Raw genomic sequence first — 20,969 nt, forward strand, 5'->3', positions numbered from 1 at the left:
TCACGTTTGGTAGACACGCGTGCGTTTCTGATGAATGAATGACTCAGTTCCCCCAGCTGGTGTGAATTGGCCCACGTTTCTCAGCCGCTCGCTAGTTCTGAGCGTTGTATTAGAGATGTTTTTATGCCCACATATAAAAGCGGCACACAGTAAGCATTTGTGGAAATCTCAGCCCCAGAACCAGAGTACAGAATACTATGTACACCGCAGACAGTAACGAATATATTCCGGGTGACCCGTGCGGCCCTCCGCTGAGGCCTTCAGGACGCGGACCCCCACCCAAAGCCGCGACCCTCGGCGGGGAGAGACGCAGGGCGCGGACGCGGGGCGGGGGCGCGGGGGGCCCGGCCTCGGGCGCGTCACGCCGCACAAAGGAAACAGCTGGGAGGCCGCGGCGGGAGCCGAGCTTCGCTCGCCAGCCACTGGCAATTGCGGTTTCAGACCTGCGGCTCCCCTCCCCGCCCCTCCCCACCCCGGCCTGCCCGCCCTCTTTCTGTCTCCTCTCTCCCTCCGTACTGGACGGCCCGAGTCCGTTTCCGGGCTCCGGATATTTGGTATCGATCAGGGCGGGAGGCGCGGGAGCAGGTGGCTGTGGCGGGGCAGCTGGGCCCGCCTGGTGTGCTGGAGCCGGTGTCCCTCTGCCTTTGTCGCCAACCCTCGTCCTGCCCCTCTCCCTGCTCCCGGGCCGCGCGCGCCGCCGGCCGGATTTGCGTCGGGCGCTGCTGCAGCGCGCGGGCCGAGCTCGGTGCCGGCGGCGGCGGGGAAGCGGGCGGCCAGGGGCGGCCAGGACCCCGGGCCATCATGGCTGAAGTCGGCATCGACCAGTCCAAGCTGCCGGGAGTCAAGGAAGGTAGGCGCCGGGGCGTGAAGCGCGCGCGGGGCCCCTCCCCTCTCCCAGCACGGGCTCACTCCGGGCAGGGGCGTCGTCCCTTCGGCCCCCGCGGCCGTCGCTCGGCGCCCACCCGGTGCTGGCCTGCCCTGGACGTGAAGGGAATTGAATGTAGGCTCTCCTGTGGGACCTTGGGCAAATCACTTAGGTTCTAAGCCTCAGTATTACCCTGTGTGAGGAGATTGGCGGCTGGGGGTGGGGGGGCGAGGATAGCACCACCCTCATCAAGTGTTGTGCAACTATTCTGGTGAACAATAAGCAACTGGGTAAAGCTGACTTATTTTTGTTCTTAGAAATCGAGGCCCAGCCTAGCTGGCTTGAAGGCTTGGACGCGGGGAGGGTTTGACATTCAGTTCCTAGTGGAGCCTTTGTTTTGAAACTTGACTCTTTCCCTCCTTCTCTCTACTTTTCCTAGCCCTGCGTCTGGCTGGCTGACTTTCCCACCTTCCCCAAGGTTTAAAAGTTTAGTCTTGGCACTGCCCAGCGCGGCGAGCTTATGGGAAGCTGTATAAGCATTTTCTTACAGAAAGCACTGAGCGAAAGGGAAACGGGACTGAACGGTGTCCTTGATTTGTTTAATGGTTCCCTATACAAATGTCCAGGAAAATAAAGCCTGATTAGTAGTGACCTGTCTTGGTTACGAGCAAGTATTGCTTTGACTTCCCTTCCCTTGTTTCCATCAGCTGCTCCAAGACCTAACATTTTTTATTGAGATCTTGGGTGCTGGATCACCTTAGCCTTTAGTTAGTTGTCTTTGGCTGTTCTTTGTCCCTAGGAAGCATAGCAGTTCCAGAGTATTATCTGGGTTTGCAAAGGTTGTCTTTGTTGTGGCTGTTCTATTATTTCAAGTGTGATTGTGGCCTGAGGTGTCTTGGGAATGTAGAATTGAAAAGAGGAAACTTGGCTTTCTTGAAACTGCATGTTTCTTTGTCAACTGATTTGAGTCAGAGGGTCTTGTGGGTGCTCAGGTTGACCCCCAAATCAAGAGAAAGCTTAACTGTTCTGTTTCCCAGAGATCCAAACACTGGGACACAGAGTCACAGGTTTTATGTGGAATTTTTAATGGGGCTGGGCCTGGGCCTGTCCTCTAGTTTCTGATGGATATTAGAGTTTAGGCCCCTAATCTTGACAGTAGTATTTTTTCAGCCCTTCCCACCCTAGCTTTTGTGAAGATTATGGCATTCACATGTAAATGTAGTTTTCACAGCATTGTCCAGTCTCGGGGAGCCTGACTGATAGGAAGGGCAGATTTACACTTTGAAAGTCCTAGTCTTTGAAATTTTCTGCTAGTCTTTAGTCTTTTGGGTCTGAGGTGTGTTTGTGTAGGGAGCAGGGGTGTGGGGAATGAGGGCTTTGATGTCTTTGCTGTAGGGAAAGTGACTTGAGTAGTGTGTAGTGCTTCTTTAAGGGTGGGTGATACACAGGATGAATATTAGAGTTCCAACACCACCTTAACAGTTAAGAATCAATTACATAGTGCTGTGATTTTGCCTAGCCCCCTCTACATGTCAGTGACCTGGAAGAAACTTGAAACTCACTTTATTTCTATGCATTTATATTACTCTTAGGTCTTCTGGTTTCTAACCAAGACATGAGTGATGTATTCTACTATATTCATCCTCAAGGGGTGCGACAAACACTTTGATCTATAGATGCGTGATGTTTCTCTGTTGCTAAACTCTGAAGTTTAACACACGTGATTTGCTTTCATGTCCCATAATACAGTATTTGGCAATCCAGTTTACATAATATGGTAAAGTGTTAAGGAAATTCAGTTGGCTCTTTCATTAAGTTAGAGTTAAATATTGGTTGATTTTGAAAGTGTTCAGAAATTGTTGAGAAGATCATTGTTTTGTAAGCATCTGACTTTTCTGGTTCAGAGATTATCAAAGGAAATGATGTATACTAGCGAAGTCCTAATGGTGGTTTAGTTTTTGATCTGGGAAGTAGTCAAGTCTAATAAAATGTAGCTTTCTCTAATATAACTCTTAATTATGCCACAGTTACTCCCTAACAGTGTCTTTGGTCCCTAATTAAAGAGTATAAAGCTTGTGCCTATGATTAGGTAAAACATACACAAACATTGAGACTTTTTAGTGCTGAAAATCCAACTTAGTTTGAAAAGGAGGTTTAGTTTGCTTAATATTCTGGCACATATTTTTAAACTCCAATTTAAAAAAAATCCATCCGCTCCACTTTTCTTTTTTCCTTTTAAACCTTAAGTAGGTTTATATACAATTACAATTTGGGATCATGGGGTAGGTTACAGTAGAGATTGAGAATAATGACACAGTGGGCCTCTGCCCTTTCCCACTGCATTATTGCTTTAGGAGGGGGTGGGGAGCCCTGTGACCTTCGTCATGAATATCTCAACAGAGGTCATGGGTAGCAGCTGACATCAGGGGAAGGGAGTATTTGAAAATTTTATTTTCTAGGTTAAAATCCAGTGCTTGTTTACTTAGTTTTAAAGCAGTCAAAGATATTTATCATTTGGACAGATCTTTTTTAAAAAAACAAACTAGGGCAGTATTTTTATCTTGGGAAATCTCTCTTAAAATAGGAGACAAAGGGACACGTTTGAGTTCATGTGTAGGTGAAAAGAATTAAGTCTAACTAAATGTCAACACACATTGCTAGTTTAAAAGCGTATTTGGAACACCTGCATACTTTCCGATATAGAAATACTGTTGCCAGTGCTTAGGAATAATGCTTTATTTCTTCTGAAACATGTGAGGTTCTATGCAACAACATTTGAAATAATTCCTAGACATTTTTTTTATCACCATAGAACTCAAATGCATCATGCAATTTGTGAATGCTAGACAAAGGTACAGTCAGATTCCAACAATATTCTGGAAGTTTCTTAGTTTAGATCAGAACTGGGAACATATTTTTCTAAATACAAGCTCTTTTCATCAATTAACACACTAAGATTTTTGGTAAATGTTAGCTTCTTTGCTGAATTGTTTTTCTGAAACAACCATCCTGACTTTCTTTTTGCTCTCTCCAATCCTATTCCCATGTCACTACTTACTTTTAATTGTTTGGTTATCACTGTAATCTTTCCTTTCCTCCATCTAATGATGCTTTCACATTATCTTAAAACTTTTGGTTCAAGAACATTAGCCTGTCTAGACCCTTTTAAACTTTATTAACTCCTTTGTAATCTCCCCACTTTTAGCCATGGAGCACTTATGTCCTAACTGTCCCATCTTCTCCCACTGCCAGCCTTTTTCTTCCTTGTATTTTGTACTCTCACTGTTCTTCAGATGGAAGCTTTCAACATCTCCTAAGTCAACAATGTGTGTTAAGTGTGCACACTTAGCTTCTGAAATCCATGTACCTAGAAGTGACTTACTTTTTGAAGTAAAGTTCGCCAGCTATTCTGTGAGCAAATCCTTTTTTTCTTTAGTGAAAAATAAAGGTTAATCCATTTTCAGAAATATACCTAGAAAGCATTTTAGGTGAGTCATTTCAGGCCGAGAACACCCCAGTGGCATAAAGTGGTAAATTAAATTAATGGCATAAATCCAGAACTGTAGGGAGAAAGATACAAAATCACGTCTGGCACAATAAGCTAGGCAAGTAGTCCTGGAAAACCTACACTCACGTCACCACAGCAGTGATGGCAGCCTGCGAGGTGCACGTTCCCTGGCTCCAGGGCAAACTCCCTTTCTCTTTGCTTCAGAATTCTACAGCAGACTTTTTTGGTTGTTTTTCAGTAAGACCATGGCTGGATCTTCTGGAGTTGGAGGTTTGTGTGTTAGTTTTTTAATCCTCATCTGGTTTCAGGTCTTTTACTTGGCCAGCAAATCAGCAAACATTCAGCAAGTATTTGAATGTGTGAAAGAATGAATACATTAATAGATGCTGTCTGTTAGTGCAGGAATTCTATCTTTGGCGTAATTATTTTCTGTTCCTCCTCAGAGTATGAGCTCTTACGGGGCAGACATAATGCCTTCTAACCCTGACTGTCATGTATCATAATGCCAGTAATAAATTTAGAAAGACTTCAGAAAATTTGTGTTTATTTTCTCATAGGTGCGTATTATAAGTAGAATTCATCCAACATAGATAGGCATAAAAGAAAGTAGTAAAGAAAAAAAAAGTCCATGCCCTTCCTTCTGGCCTTGGAAGTAATCATTAAGGATAAAATTTTAGTGAAAACATATTTTAAAACACCGTTTTGTGGTTTTGATTTTTATTTGAGTTATAGGTTTAATTTTTTTTCCCTTAAGTGCAAAGCAACATCACATAATTTGGTAGCTGGAAAGAATCTGTTGCCATCTATTGAAGGAGGGGAACTTGCACAATAAAACCTGTCCTGTGGTGCATGGACACGATCTTCCCAGTGGCGGACAGGCAGTCCTGCGGAGTCCAAGGAGATGTAAAGAATTCCCTAAATTAATACGAACACCCCACATACCTCTCACATAAAGGAGAAAGAAATCTTTCCATTTATTGCTATATGCAGATATGCAGCACTTTATGAAGTGAAGCAATGATTTTTTAAAAAATGGATATAGCTGTTATTTGCAGAATAAAAATTCTTTAAGTAACATTTCTGAAACCATTAAACGTTTTTGTTTGTTTTAACTAACAGGTACTTAGAGGACAACTTCTGCTTTGTGGGAAACTGTAAAGTTAATTGGTAAAGGATCTCAGAGTAGACAACATTAAAAACCACTGATCCAGGCCAGCTGCCTCATTGCCCAGCTGAACATCTGAGGCCAGGTTGGAGAAGTGAGTAGTACCAAACCACAGAGGCCAGGGTGCTAGGAATTGGGACCTTGGGACCTAGACTTAGAAAACTTTGAAACTGAGTATTCACACAGTTCACCCCTCTCCTGTCCCCCCTTCTCTGTCCTTTCTCACTTTCCTCTCTCCCTTCTTACCTTCTCTGTTTCTCTCTCCCTATCTACCCCCTTCTTGTCTTTGTTTTAAATTATTCTGTAGGTATGTGAGATCCATTCCGGATGTGTTTCATATGTTTAGCACAGTAGAATTGAAATAATGAATGACAAAACAATTTCAGATTTTCTGAAGTTATTTTAGGGATAGTGTTGGATATGAAAGTAAGTTAACACAATTTTTATTGTATTGTTAAGAGCATTTTTAAGGTTTTATTTTGATTCAGCAAATGAATTATTGGGTGAACTACAGGGTTTACACTCCTGCCTCAGTGTTTCTTCTACACAGAAAGCACATTTCCACTCGAGAACACTCAGTTTGAAGGACTAGGGAAGAAAACGCAAAGAAAGTCACAGGCTGTGGTTTTTTGTCAGTTCTTATCTCAATAAAATCATAGGAGTTTTTTTTTTTAAATAAATGAATTTTGTCTCAGTAACAAAAAGCAATGTGTCATTCTAACAGAGATACCACAAGACTTAAGTTAATTCTGCTTAAAATTCGACTTCTCTAAGTACAGGAGCATAGTTTAAAATGAACTACCCTGCCCTGTAGGGGAAAAACAAACTTGTAACAGGTATATTTGAAATTTCAGAAGTAGCCAGTGGGAAGGGCCTTGGGATTAGTATTTTTAACGGATAACCCATTTAAATGTGTGCTGTGCTTCAGACTGTACAATTGGAATATCCTAGATCTTGGGGAAGACCTACAAAGGATAATTGGTTTTTATATTCAGAGGGACCTTGGGGATCATTTAGACCATGTATTCCCAGATGTTCGACTTTAGAAACCAGTGTAAAGGGGTTTATAGATACTACTTTTAAAAGGACATGACGCACATACACAAGTAATTTTTGCCATCGTTTTAAAAAACACGTACGTTAAGATTTGCAAGTGGTGTGAATGGACCTCGAGATGTTATGTGAAGTGAGATAAGGCAGAGAAAGACTAAGTATGATCTTCACTGTGTGTGCACTCTGATACATACATGCATGCATGCATACATGCATACATACAGTCGTGCATAACCAAGCTCAAAGATACAGGGAACAGAGACTGCTGCTGGTTGCCAGAGGTGGGGTGTGGTTCCAGGGGCAGTGTGAGAAATGGGTGAACTGTTTGTTTTTTTTTTTAATTTAAATAAATTGGAAAAAACACAATATTATGTCTTAATTTATTTCTGTGATTACAGAAGAATACATATACATTATAGAAAATTTAGAATAGTACAAGGAAGAAATTTAAAATAATCTGTAATTCACTGTGGGGTGAGGGTACGTGGAGCTGGCCTTCAAAGATGACCTCCGAATGAGCCGTGCCTCCCAGTACTCACGCCTTTGTGTAGTCCGCTCTCCTTGAACTTGGGCTGGCTCTGAGACTTGTGTTTGACCAGTAGTAGGGGAGGTGACGCAGCCTGACTTCCGAGTCTCGGTCGCCAGGAGCCTTGAGGTTTCAGGCTGGGTCTCTTGGAACACTTGTTCTTGGCAAGTGCCCTTGTGGAATCCAGCTGCCGTGCCAGGTGAAGCCAACCCCAGGGAGAGCCCACACGAAAGGGCTCCGGTTGACGGCCCCGCTGAGCCCTTTGCCGACGGCCGGCGTCCACCGCCAGCAATGCCTGTGATGCGGGTGTGCAGCCTGGCTGCGCCTTTCGGTGACTGCGGCCTCGGCCACCACGGTCCACAGGAGAGACCGCGTGTGAAGACTGGCCCCCTGAGCCTGGTTGACCCACAGAACCATGAGGGATACTCATAAACTGTTTTAAGCTACTAAGCTTTTTTTGTGGGAGGGGTATTGTTATACAGCCACAGATAACTGGCAAGGGTGTATATTGAGGGAAGAGAGCTAGACTCTAGGGCCATGTGGGCTTGATGTACATTGCTGCTCATTCATACACTCATTCATTGTGTGATCTTAGGCAAGGCATTAGCTACTGTGAGCCTTAATTTTCTATATTTGTTAAGTGGAAATTGAGAGATTTGAAAGTATTCCAGTGTCTGGCATATTATAGGTACTAAGTCAGTGTTAGTTTTCATTAAAAACATGCGCATGCGCATTAAGGTATGTAGGTATGCATGTGACCGCAACTACACACTGGCATAAAAATAGTGACAACTTTGTAATAAACTAGAACCAGTACATAACCAGTATTATTTATAAATCAGGGGTTTTTTTTCTCCTTAGTCAAATTAATTGAGGCATAATTTACATAACATGAAAATTTGTCACTCGTAGCATATAGTTTTGGGTTTTGACAAATGCATAGTCTTGTGATGACCACAATAACCAAGATGCAGAACAGTTACGTAACCTTCAAACCTTTTTCCCCATTTCCGTCAGCCACTGATTCGTTTTCTGCCCCTAGAGTTTTTTTGTCTGTGCAAGCATACCATATAAATGCAATCTCACAATAAGTAGCTTTCTGAGTTTAGCTCCTTTCACTTAACATAATATTTCGGATAGTAGGTTGAATTAGTCATTTTGTTCTTTTTTTTTTTTTTTTTGCTGAGCTCCATTGTATGGCTGCACCGCAATTTGCTTATCCGTTCACTGGTGGTTTGCACTTTTTGGTGGTTATAAAGTCACTGTAAACATGCATGAAGATTTTTTTTTGGAACATAAGTTTTCATTTCTTGTGCATAAGCGCCTAGGGTGCAGTTAGTGGGTGTAGGGATGCGTGTATGTTTAGCTTCATAAAAATCTGCCAGACTCTTTTTCAAAGTGGCTGTACTACAGGGTCTTTATTTTTTTCTTTAATTCAAATTTTAGCTCTTTTAATAGATGTGTAATGTTACTTCTGTGGCTTCAATTTGCATTTCTCTAATGACTAGTGGTGTTGAACCTCTTGTCTTATAGTTATTTGCCATGATACCGTTTGTTGAAGTATATTCTAAGCTATTGTCCTTTTAAAAAAGAATCAGACTTTTATTTCTGAGTTTTGAGAGTTCTTTGGATATTCTGGATTCAAGTCTTTTATCAAATATAAATACACACACACACACACACAAATACACATGTCTTCCCAGAAGGTATCCAGCCATGCAATATGAAAAATAGAGGCATTTATTGAAGCAGATACATGATACAAGAAACATTGTACATAGGACAGTGATGCCTCAGTCTCCTTCAAAGATAGCACCTTGGGACCTCACACAGCTCTCCTAGTCACCATCAGCTGCCCTGTCATTCTTTCCTGAAACTCATTGACAGACTGAAATCTCTTCCTTTCAAAGCTAATTTTAGTTTTGGGAAAAGCCACAAGTTGCAGGGCACCAAATCTGGGCTGTAGGGGTTTGCATCACCTGGGTGATTTGATGTTTCAACAAAAAACTGCACAGGATGTGATGCATGAGTGGGTGTGTTGTGATGAAGCTGCCAATCACCAGTTGCCCATAGCTGCATCCTTTTGAATCATCCAGTAGTTTCTGTGGAGAAATGTTCAAGGTTAACACAAAGTTTGATGTAGTTTCGTTGCTGTACTCACTCATTTTGAATGTGATGGCCACACAGTACACATGCTCCTCAACAGTGTCTACTGCCCCCACTGAGTAGTACGGTGAAGTCGTCATTGTTCACACACTCCCATTCCAGTCCACTGACCTTGACTGCCAGGTTACATTGATGTTGTACAAACCATTCTCGTTGTATTAACAATGGCTGGACTTTTTCCAGAGTGTGTGCATATTAGCCTTATAAGAAACTGTCAGGGGTTTTTACACCTTCGTACAACATGAGAATGATCTGGGGAACTTTACTATAAACACATTCTTGGCCTTATTTACTATCAATTGAATGTTTTAGAGATGGTCCGAGGAATCTGTAGTTTTTATACCCAGATTATACACTTGGATTTACACAGTGACCATTTGGATTATCCTGCATATTGAGAACACTGTGGCACCCCAGAGGAGGGATACTACCCTATTATTTCTTTGAAGGTTTTATAGTGGCAACTCATGTCTCTACCAGTGTTAAAGAGTAAGTGGCATCTTGTTTTTTCTTCCAGTAATTGAAATTTGCTGCCCTGAAATAGGGATCTGCAAATTATGGCACTTGGTCCAACCCAGCTCACCCACTGCTAGTTTTTATATCTAGTAGGCAGGTGAGCTGAGGATGGTCTTCACATTTTTTCATGATTGAAAAAAAGAGAGGGAGAAGAATGTTTTGTGACATGTGAAAACAGTATGGAATTTCAATGCCTACAAGCCAAGTTTTATTGGAATATATGCTTGCTCATTTGTTTATATATTGCTTATGGCTGCTTTCATGCTCCTGTGACAGATGAGTAATTGTGGCAGAGACCCTATGACTAGCAAAGATAAAAATTTTTACTGTCTGGTACTTTACAGAAAAGATATGGTTTCTTTTAGACCACTTCAATGAAATTAAAAAAAAACACTTCTATAGTTAACTTTTTTTCTGATGTTTCATTTATCACTGTATCAGTTATTACAATTTATTTAATCTAGTGGTGCTGGTGGGGACTATTGTTGATAAAACTTTTATGACAGGATTTTTTTTTAAAGATTTTATTTATTTATTTTTAGAGAGGGGAAGGGAGGGAGAGAGGGAGAGAAACATCAGTGTGTGGTTGCCTCTCGCACGCCACCTACTGGGGACCTGGCCTGCAACCCAGGCAGGTGCCCTGACTGGCAACCCTTTGGTTTGCAGGCCAGCACTCAGTCTGCTGAGTCACAGCAGCCAGGACAACAGGATTTTTTTTTATAGTGACTTTTAAAAGTATAGACATATTTTCTTTAAGAAGGAAAAAAATTGAACTCTGTGTAAATTTCTAGGGGCGTCAAAATTGATTCAATAAATAGAATCTTATGTAAAATAAAAATATGCCATATATCAGCTCTGAGGAAGGGTCTGTGGAGTTTCATGAGTGAAGTGCATAAGTAAACATTCAGTTTTTTTTTTAAGTTTGCTTATGGTTTTTAGCTTATCATTATTACCAGTTCTCTTCACGTAGTGTTACTGGCATTCGCATGAATGAAGTATCACCCTGTCTTCTTGGAAACCTATATAAGAAATACCTCAGCTTATTTACCACCAGACTTTGAAGGCTTAGTGTATAATGAGCATTTCCAGTCCTGATACAGCTCCTCACTGATCAAATACCAGGGGAGTCTTCACTGGACTTTTCTGGCTTTTACTTTTCTAATGAGTCATAAAGATTGAGTCACTTTCCATTAACTTTACTCCAGGACATTTAACTGCATATGGTAAAACCCAGAATGACTTATAAGGAGATCTTTTCCCTCTTCACTGCCTCATCATCAACAACAAAATTTGTTTTCTTTATTGACTCCATGGAGGAGTCCATGATTTTTAAGTATTGTATTTACTAATTTTGAGTAACGCCTTTCCACCAACTACTTTAAAATACTAGCTTTTTTTTTTCATATCATGAGGTTCTGTTCAGGTTGGTAAATACTGTCAGAAAGTCATGTGTAGATGGGAAACCTCAAGTAGAGAAAGAGAAAGAAGGAACTTGATTAAGATCCTCATCCTCCCATCTGTGCATCGTGAGTTTGGCCTAAGGAGGGCCAACAGCTGTTTTGGAGTGGACTGTTCACTCTCAATGTCTGCCATTACAAGTCACTTTCTGGCTTTGTCTACAGTTGCCTTCTTATCCTGTCAGTGATTGCAGATTCTAACCTGACATGTCTGCTTCTGTTGTTTTCCCAGGTTTCCATGGTCAGACCTCATTATTTCAAATTAGGCTTTAGTGTACCCACAAAGCATTTCTGATTTTTTTTTCTTTTGACAGTTAGCCCATTAAAGCTCCACAAAGTTATCTTTGTAAGATAATTTTGGCTGTGTGTATGTTGGAAGGTACAGACGAGGTTTAGAAAATGGTTAGGGAGCTATTGATAACTCCTTCACCATGCATTTAACGTCTCTGAATTCCAGGAACTTGGTTTCAGAGGAACTGAAGCTCTCAAACTAGGATAACCACTGAGGCTTAAAGGCAGGGTTATTAAATAATTTACAGGCCAAACTCGGACACTGTGTGAGTCAAAAGGGTGTGATCCTAATAATTTTACCATGATAGGTATATACTGATGAGCCTGCAACCGAGGGAGACATTGCTGAAATCCTGTGGGCAGTTGAATGTGATGACTGAGTGAGGTCCTTATTATAGAACCTCTTCTGGGTGTGTAGTGTGAAGTTTTCATTGGCGGTTGGGATCCAAAGGGCACCTGTCTCCCATAGACTGTCTGGAGGTTCTTAATTTGTTTTCTATTTATAATTGATCACTAAATAAAACATGATGACTGTTCTGCAGAATGTATTGTAGTAATGATCATTAGGGTTTTATTTAGCTATTCATACTTGGGTATCAAAGTTCTATTTTTATTTAGTTGTCTTTTTGTTTCCTATTTATGGTTTCTCCCCACATATCCCCCCAAATGTGGGGAGCAGATGTTGAAAGGATTTGTGCAACTGAAAGGAGATTCTCACTCACTTTGCAGTGTATAACTGTCATATTCTTTGTCATTTTAAACAGAGCAGGAGTCCACCTTTTTACTGTATACATTTCTGCTATGCATCTTTTCAGTAATTGAGTTCCTTCTAGAATTATTTTGCTCTAGTTTACTGATACACTTAAATAATATATCCAAGTTTAAATCAAGCCTGTAGTATAAAAATTGACTTCAGCAGGCTAACTTCTTTGTAAAGGGAAGTATCCTGAATGTAGACTGTGAAAGCTGGTTTTATATCTCCTCTTTGCCTCTTACCAGGTGTAAGGAGTCAGAGAAGACACTCAGTATTTCTAAGCTTCTGTTTCTTTATTTGTTTATTGCAGGTAATATTTACTATGCCAAATAAAGGAGCATGTGATGAGAGTTAACTAAAGAAATGGACATCAGAACATTTTGTAAAACGCTGGTATAGTCTCTTGACCTTACTGTTCAAGTTGCCCTGTAAATGCTCATACTTTTCCTCCTTTCAGACTATTTTTTCTGTGACTCCCTAATCCTCTGCCTGGAATTTCTGTCTCCACTGGCCAAATATAGGCTACATGTGTCCACCCCACCCTTCCCTGATCTGCTCAAATGCTGATTACTTCAACTCTGCTTCTTTCCTGTGTGTGTCTTCAGCCCACTTGGAAGTGCATCCTTAAGCAACATGTTTCAGTCTCTGTGTTGGTCTACTGGTTCTCTTTCAAGAAGATTGTTACCTGACTAATCTCAGAATTTCTTGAGCATCCTTACACACAGCAGATACTCCGGAAGACTTGTCAGTCTGACACCTTGTGCTCTGACCTGCACTAGCTAAACTGATGACCCCAGAATAAGAGCTGCAATCATTTGTGTGAATTCACTAGGATAGGAATAGAGGACAGCAAGTCATTTACTTTTTCATGTGTGAGTTTTTCCCATCTCTCAAATTTCTGTGAGAGGTTTATTGGTGTTAAGCTTACCTAAAGTCTGAAAAGCATAGTAGTCTCCTTTGGAGACAACGACCTTCCCTGTTTGCAGATCGATTTTAATTACGTATGGCCCTGTTAAAGTGTGCACGTTTTCAAAGAATATGACATGGTGCCATTTTGTTGCTATTACTAGAAGATGTAGTTATTTTATTAGATGGTGTTGGGATCCATTCAGAATTTTTGTTTACTCTCTTCTTTAGATTTGTTTTTAGATAAAGGAGGCAAGGTTCTTATAAGGTTTTAACTAAACAGATCAAACAGAACATGTATTTCTTAAATGCTTGATTATAAGGAGTGCTATGTGTGACGAATAAGAAAATGTTCGGTTGGAAACAAATGATGGATGTACAGATTGCAAACTTGGAATGGCTTATGGACTAAAGAGGGTTGGAAAGCTCAAGAGCTTTTGCTTTGGGGATGGATATATTTAATCTGTACTTATTTTAGAATAGTTTTCTGAGTTAGGGAAACTAGTCTCTTTCAGCTTCATATAGAACATTGGATGTTAACACTCGTCTAAAAACATCCAGTACCACAAAAGTGCATACTGCTAGATAGATATTATATCAGTTTTTTAAAAATCATCAAGGTAATTTTTGACTCTGAAAAACGGGTGAGGCAAATGAACCCTGTAGAGCAGGAAGGGATTTGGATAGCATGTCTTCCTGTTCACAGACGCAGGCTGCCCCCGATTTTCTCTCACTCCCTCTGCAGGGGAATCACACAGCCAGGTCTACGGTAGGGTGCGCTGAAGCCAGTTTCAGTAGCAGTACGTGGGGAAATCCGGGCCGTGTAGAACACATCCCAGTTCAACTTAGAGAATTTGGTGATGTCAAGAAACTTTCTAAATATAAGAGCTGTTCACCTTCTAGCTTGTGCTCTGATCATCGGACCCCAGGTAAACTGGTAGGTGGCACAGCCTACATTTGTATTCATTGGGCAATAACATGGTCTCATTTTCCTCTGATACTGAAGGCTCTGTGAGAGCCACTAGTTGAAAACAGGGTAAGTCTGCCTTTTTATAAGGCATCAGATTAAATGAAAGGTTATTTTAAGACTTATTGGTGGTTAAAGCTGTTGTACAAAGGCAGATCTTAACCATTTCGCGTGATAGAAATAGTAAACTCAACAGCAGCAGTGGAGAAGGCAATAATTGGTGTAGGAGAAAGTTAACATACAGTCATCCTACATGGATAGTCCTTCATATAGGATGTGACTGTCACATTTTAGGTGATGCGCTTGTATCCAGGAGACAAATATATATCACTTATACTTAGTCGGTTACATTTCATGCAAGCCTGTGTCTAAGTTGAATGTGTTCCTAAAGGGAATTTGGACTGTTTCTTTTCAGGTCAGGGCACTGGGGTTCTGATTTGGAAAGTGCCGTGTTAAAAAGGTCACTTGGTGAGCTGCTGACAGCCAGAACTAAAATTCTGACAGATATCTGGAATTACTGATAAGAGCAGGGTTCTTTGTACCTCAGTTTGTTTTGTTCCTTATGTGCTACAATAAAGCAATTATGTTTCTATAATATAGGTAAGACATACCCACCTTTCTTACAGTGAAGATACCCAAGTGTCATATTTGGCAGAAAGCTTTTAGTAGAGCAACTCAAAGAACAGAAGTTAGGAACTTTGTCTAGTTTTAGGCGTGCAGTATTTTTAATCTACTTGTTAATATGTGGTTTAGACTTTGACTGGCTATACTTTGACTCAGTAGACTACCTTCCTATCTTTCTTTTTTTTCATCCTCACCTGAGGATACTTTTATTGGTTTTAGAGAGGGCGGAAGGGAGAGAGAGAGAGCGCGCGAGAGAGAGACCTACACACACACACACACACACACACACATCTGTATGAAAGAGAGACACTGACAGGTTGCCTCTCCTATGTGCTCAGATCTCTCGCATGCACCCCTACTGGCGATTGAACCCGCAGCCCGCCCTGACTGGCCAGGGAACAAACCCGCAAGCCAAGCGTGTGCCCTGAGTGGGAATCAAACCAGTGACCTTTAGCTTTGCTGGACAGTGCCCAACTGTGCCACACTGGTCAGGGGCCCTCCTATATTTCTTGATGGTGATATGTTGATGATTCTTCCATTTTCATAATCTATAATTAACATGGCTTTCACGTAGAATTATACTTTGCTTTCTGGTCCTGGAAATTTAACTGAAAAAGTTGGGAGTGGTGGAGCTTACTAGACAATCTGGACAAACTGATTTTCCCTTTAGCTCAGGCCGACAATATGTGTATGAAGTTTGTTCACTCTCGATTGGACATGAGAGGTTAAAGAGCTATAGCAATGCAGTGAACTATTGATTATATTTTAATTCCTTTCCAGGAAACATTTCATTTCCATAACTCCATAAGAGGAAGTAGTGATTGCATATTCCATTATAGATTTTATGCTACAAAAGTGACCAGATCTGTGAAAATCAGTGACTTAGTGGGACCTGATTAACTAATTAGAAAAATTGTTTAACTCTGATGATGCCAATATAATAGGTTCCATTTATTGAACTTCCTCTTATTGAGTGACAGATGTTTCCTTTGCCCCTTCATTTGTCTAATTTAGTCCTCACACTGTTTAGTTCATTTTATAGATGAGGAGCCTGATACTTAAAGATATTAAGTAACTTGCCCATGGTTTTTTAACCTATAAGTAAGTAGCATTTGGATCCTGATTTGTAAAGTTGTTTTCCTTCTCTGAAATTCTCTTTAAAAACCAGACAGAATCCAAGCAACCAAGTTACCTCTTCATGCATTCTGTTTACTTTTGTATTGTTTCCTTTTTATTGGAGTTTATAACTAAGGTCCAGTTTTTGCTTCTCTCTTCCTATAGCACCAGCTGAGTTTCCAACTCTCTTTGGGAATAGAGAAGCACCAAAAGTTCACATTTAACTTAAATTCCACCAAGGTGAATACAGATTTCTTTCTCAAAAAAATAAAATACGTCCTTTGATGAACTACATAGAGAGCCACAGTGGGTGTTGGAAGAATTGGTTCTCAAAATCTACACACAACTGCTTGTTGTCTGAAAAGGGGTTTTCCGGTTGTACTCTGAGACACAGGCTAGCTTCTTCCAATTGATTGTTGGGTTATGTCCTTCTTCTGTGTAGACTCTATTTATGGGAGAGGGACTCTGATTTTAATGTAAGCCTGCTCATATTATGATTAGGAAGATAAATCTCCTGATCTTCTGGGAGGCATTCCCCTAGATTAAACTGAGCTGATTCTAGAAATGTACCCATGATCTCAAGATATCCTTCAGCAAAAGATGTTTCTAGTCAGTACACATCACCAGTTATTGAGCATATGGGAGTAGAATTCCAGAAATCTCAAGTTTTACCCATTTGTTTTCTGTTTATACTTCTGGATTTTTGTAGTCCAGGATTACTGGAAAAGTGTGTGGGGTTCTGACAAATGGTTACCAGAGTGGAAATGTGAATGTTGCAATTTGCTCGATGGGAGCAAGATTCTAAGAGAATATTTTTACTGCGTTTTCTTATCCCATAACCACTGTTTACAATGAAGTTTTTTGGGGGAATTTTGAGTATTACGATTTTTTTGAAAATGAAATTAACTTACTAATTATAATAGAAAAGAAAGTGCTAGCTGCAGTTATCTCTTTGCGGAAGAGAAGTAGAAAGTTTGAAATATCTGACTCAAGGATAAACAGAACTTGCAGTAGCTAGTACTTAAGGAAACACTCTTGTAATATGAAGCCAGTAAACCAAAATGGTTTTTCTTCTCTTGGTGTAAACTTGTACTTAAGTTGGGTTGGATGTGATCTTTGGGGTTTTACTGGGCAGGACTGGGTTTGTCCTGCAGAGGTTTAAGGAGATGGGTGGCTTTTCTTTCTAGGCTCAGGCAAACAGAAACCAAACCATCTGGGGGCTGCCAAACCATTTGAGGGCTTGTTTAAGTGCCAGGAAAAGTGCCATTCAAATAGTGGAACAACCGGAGGCTGGAGGTTCTTTAGGGAATCCAAATAAAAGAAGTTCTGGGTTTTCTTAGTGGAAGATTGCTTTGAAAAAAAAGTCCTGTCTGCTCTTGCTTGTCTGTGGTGTTTACCCTTTTGAGGACCCCATGTGTTTGTCCATGGTCTGTTGTTTTCTACATAGAATGTCTATCAGAACAATTGGCGAGTACGTTTTAGAAATACGTACAGTTTTCCTGCAGTGCACAAGTACAGTGGTTATTATTACTCTCATATTACAGATGAGCAAATATAAGTGATATTACTTTGTTGAAGATTACTCATCTAGTTAGTGTTAGAGCCAGGGTTGAGCTCGGAGTAAGAGTACTCTTAGTTGTACCCTCCTGCATCCTTGTGCCCAAAGTGTTAGCTGAACATCTCATGTTACCAGTGCTCTGTGCCACGTTCTGTGTGACGTACGACAGAGAAAAAAAGCTGTATGACAGTTTCATCTTTTTTTAAGTATAATTTTGATAGTCATTTTTGTTTAATTATGAAATTTATAAATCCATTAAAATACACTAAATTGTTTTAAAGTGAGAGTTCTTTCTTTTAATCATTTCTATGATATTAAGAGTAGTTACTTATTTAGCTTCTGTGTAAATTCGTGCATTCCTACATTGTTCTGAAGTGGAGCATCCATGTAAAATACGACTGTTCTTTAAAGAAGGCACTGCAAGTAGTCCATTTAGGAGAATGGCCCCCAGTTGTGATCAGTTCAGTTTTCAAGGTCAATTGAAATTCACCAATGCGCACATTTGCTAATTGGAATCCAGTTCTTTAATGTTTGGTGTAAATTATTAGCTATCTGGTGGGTTTAGTCAGTAGCAGTCTCTTTCCCAGAATTGAATTTCTTTAACTATATTGAATACCAGTTCACTTTCCTTTCCAAAAAGAAACTTGTTCCCTTGGTTTCTGTGACTGTGTACACACGGTGCTTGCTTGATCTTTTCACCCTGCTGAGGTTAGCTGGACTGCCATCCCATTAGGGCTGATGAAGAAGCAGCATGCAAGAATGCTGTGCAGGCACTCGGAGGATAAATCAGTGGCTAACATGAGACCAGTCATATATATTCAAGACCCTCGGTTGTCCACACTGGCAAAGTGAGTTATATCTGTTGAATAAACATAAGCACACATGCACACTCTCACACACACACACACACACAGTTAAAATGGTTTTAAATGTTACCGAATGGTCCGGTTATCTAAATTGGCACTGTTCTGTCTGTCACACTGTGATTACTGTTTAGAGCAGTGCTGTCCAATAGAACTTCCGTAGTGCTGGTGCTGTTCTATATTCCACACTGTCCAAAATGGTAGGCACCTGCCCCATCTGGCTATTTAGCCCTGGAAATGTAGCTAAAGAAACTAAAGAACTGAATTTAAAAATTTTAATTTTAGTTAACTTGGAGAAATGGCTACATGTGACTAGTGGCTATCATACCTGTATAAAAATTTTTTTGTGTGACCTACTAGATGGAATGATGATGAATAGACAGAGCATACGATTGGTCCAGTGTAAAGAAATCCTTTCTAATATCCATTCATCCAACCTCGGTCCATGCGGATGCAGATTGCTTGGTGTTTGGAAGAGAGCCTAGTGATTACTTGGTGGGAATACAGATGCAGAACCCAGGCATCAATTTATCGGGAACTCGGACTAAATGACCTCTGGTTGATCTTATTTTGAGATTATGAGATATTTCTTGAGAAGAAAGGAAGCTCAGTGTGAGTCATCTATGTTAATATCTGCATCTGCATTTTCTAAGAATAGACAAGATCTGGGTTGTTAACTTTTCTTGGGTGGCTTTTTGTTTTGCTACTGCCAACACAGAAAGGTTTGGCTTCAAAATCACCAGTCCATAAAGTTGATGCCTGCAGCTCAGGAGCCTTGTGAGGTTGTTTGTGGATATATGTATTTTTTATCGTGTATGATAACTTGAGTCAGATATTTCCTATGGAAAGTGTAATCTCGATCCAGCAGTTCTACCAGCAAGTAAAATTGCTATTTCCCCGGCTACCTTTCCTCATCCCCCGTTCCACTGTTCTGCTCACTCCCAGTCTTTCATCCCGTCAGATGGAAATTTCTGACTCTGTCATTTTCACTTTTCCAACAAGTTACCCAGTTACCCTGTGGTCTCTGATAATGATGCAGATGGTCTGTGATATTAAAGTAGTACTTCTGATCTGAAGACATATTATCTCAGCATTTTCAAAACCCACTTGCCTGCAACCTAGCGTGTCTGTGGTTAACTAAAATGCATCTACTTGCCAGACAAGTGGTTTGGGTTGCTGGGATTTTCATTTAGGTTTGAATTTGGGGGATTAGAAAAAAATAACTCAGGAACCTATTTTGATAAATTGCATAAGAGTGAATGTTGGGATTAAATCACTTGTTTTGCTTTTGAAAATGTCTCTTCACTGTGCTCCATCTTGTGATTTTGTTGAAGGTGTGTGTGTGTTTGTGTGTGTAGGCACACACTTACAACTAACGCTTGAACTATTGATAATGTCCATCATATGATTTAGTTGTTTCTCGTTAAATTCCAGCATGATGACTGGGATTACTTTCATGTGTGGTACTAGTAAAACACTTCTCTCCAGTGAAGAACTAGTGTTATATCTCCCTTATTATAATGAGAACTGAGCAACATTCCTGTTTCCCTGCTTGCTTTGTTTCTCAGGAAGATCGGACACATAGTTGGGGTCTTATGTAGACTTTATTTTTGTTAGCATACTTTTTTCCATTAAAAACAAACAAACAAACAAACTTTTCATTCTGTGTCCTTAAGGAAATGGTATAGTTCAATTGAATCAATGATTGGTGATACTACAACTCATTTTTGTTTTTAGTAAATATTTGTTGCTTCACTGTTCAGATGCTTAAATAAGGTTAAGTATATATATATATATATCTTTTGTTATAAACTATAATAAAAAAGATTATAGATAATAAGATTCCCCTTCTTGGTAGATAAATTGGAAAACAGAAAAAAAATTAAAAAGGAAAATTAAGCTACAGTTTAATCCTAGAGTACCTAATCAATGTTAGGATTTCAATGTTTATACCTTCTAGTAGTTTCTAAATAAAATTTAAGTTGAAAGTGAGGTATTGCAACTGCAGTCAGTGTCCACTGTAGGTTACGAGGTCAGTCCCGGCATCCCCCCCTATTGTGGAGAGTACCTTCAGGACTGCCTGTGCATGGCCCGTGTGATAAGCCACACGGCTGGTCATCTGTAGGGCACATAAAACAAGAGCTTTCAGAGTGCCAGTGGTTACTCATCTTATACACATACACTCTAGGGAATGTGAGCGCTCCAAGGCCGCCCCAGGGCCACTGGGTAATCTCTGCTGGTTGGTGGGTTTTGTCCTTCTGACGACAGTTTTACCTGCAGTTATCTGGAAGGGAGGTGTGTTGAAAGAAAGTGGGCTTTCTGTGGCTGAAATATTTAAGGGGTCTGCAGATGGTTATTTGGACAGAATGAGACTTAACTATTTGACAACTACTAAAATCCCTTCTGATGATCAGTTTTTATACTTTGAAGAAGGTGATTCATCAGTCAGCACCTTTTTATGAACAGTGACTGAGACTTTATAATATTTGAGGAAACGGGTACCCAGCCTGCTCTCCAGGATCGTCATTATTATTAGAGATATTTCCTTGGGATTAAATTTTCTTGATATTCTAAGAGAGTGTGGTGGTCTAACCAAGGTGGTGATGTTAGCGGGTCAGATATTTGGTAGACCTT

General features: G+C 40.5%; 1 protein-coding gene across 3 annotated transcripts in view; it reads left to right on the forward strand.

Annotated features, from left to right (window-relative positions):
- Nucleotides 1-310: 310 nt before the first annotated feature.
- The window catches only part of CCDC50 (coiled-coil domain containing 50), a 63,715-nt gene continuing 43,056 nt past the window's right edge, over nt 311-20,969 (forward strand). For 2 of the 3 annotated variants that reach the window (XM_045192030.2, XM_024556347.2), the window contains exon 1: nt 311-850. In XM_045192030.2, coding sequence (XP_045047965.2) covers nt 802-850 — 49 coding nt within the window. In that variant the 5' untranslated portion in view covers nt 311-801. The remainder of the gene's footprint in view (nt 851-20,969) is intronic. The other variant, XM_024556348.3, reaches the window with a different exon arrangement.

The sequence above is a fragment of the Desmodus rotundus genome, chromosome 2 (genome assembly GCF_022682495.2).
Source record: "Desmodus rotundus isolate HL8 chromosome 2, HLdesRot8A.1, whole genome shotgun sequence".
Lineage (NCBI taxonomy): Eukaryota > Metazoa > Chordata > Mammalia > Chiroptera > Phyllostomidae > Desmodus > Desmodus rotundus.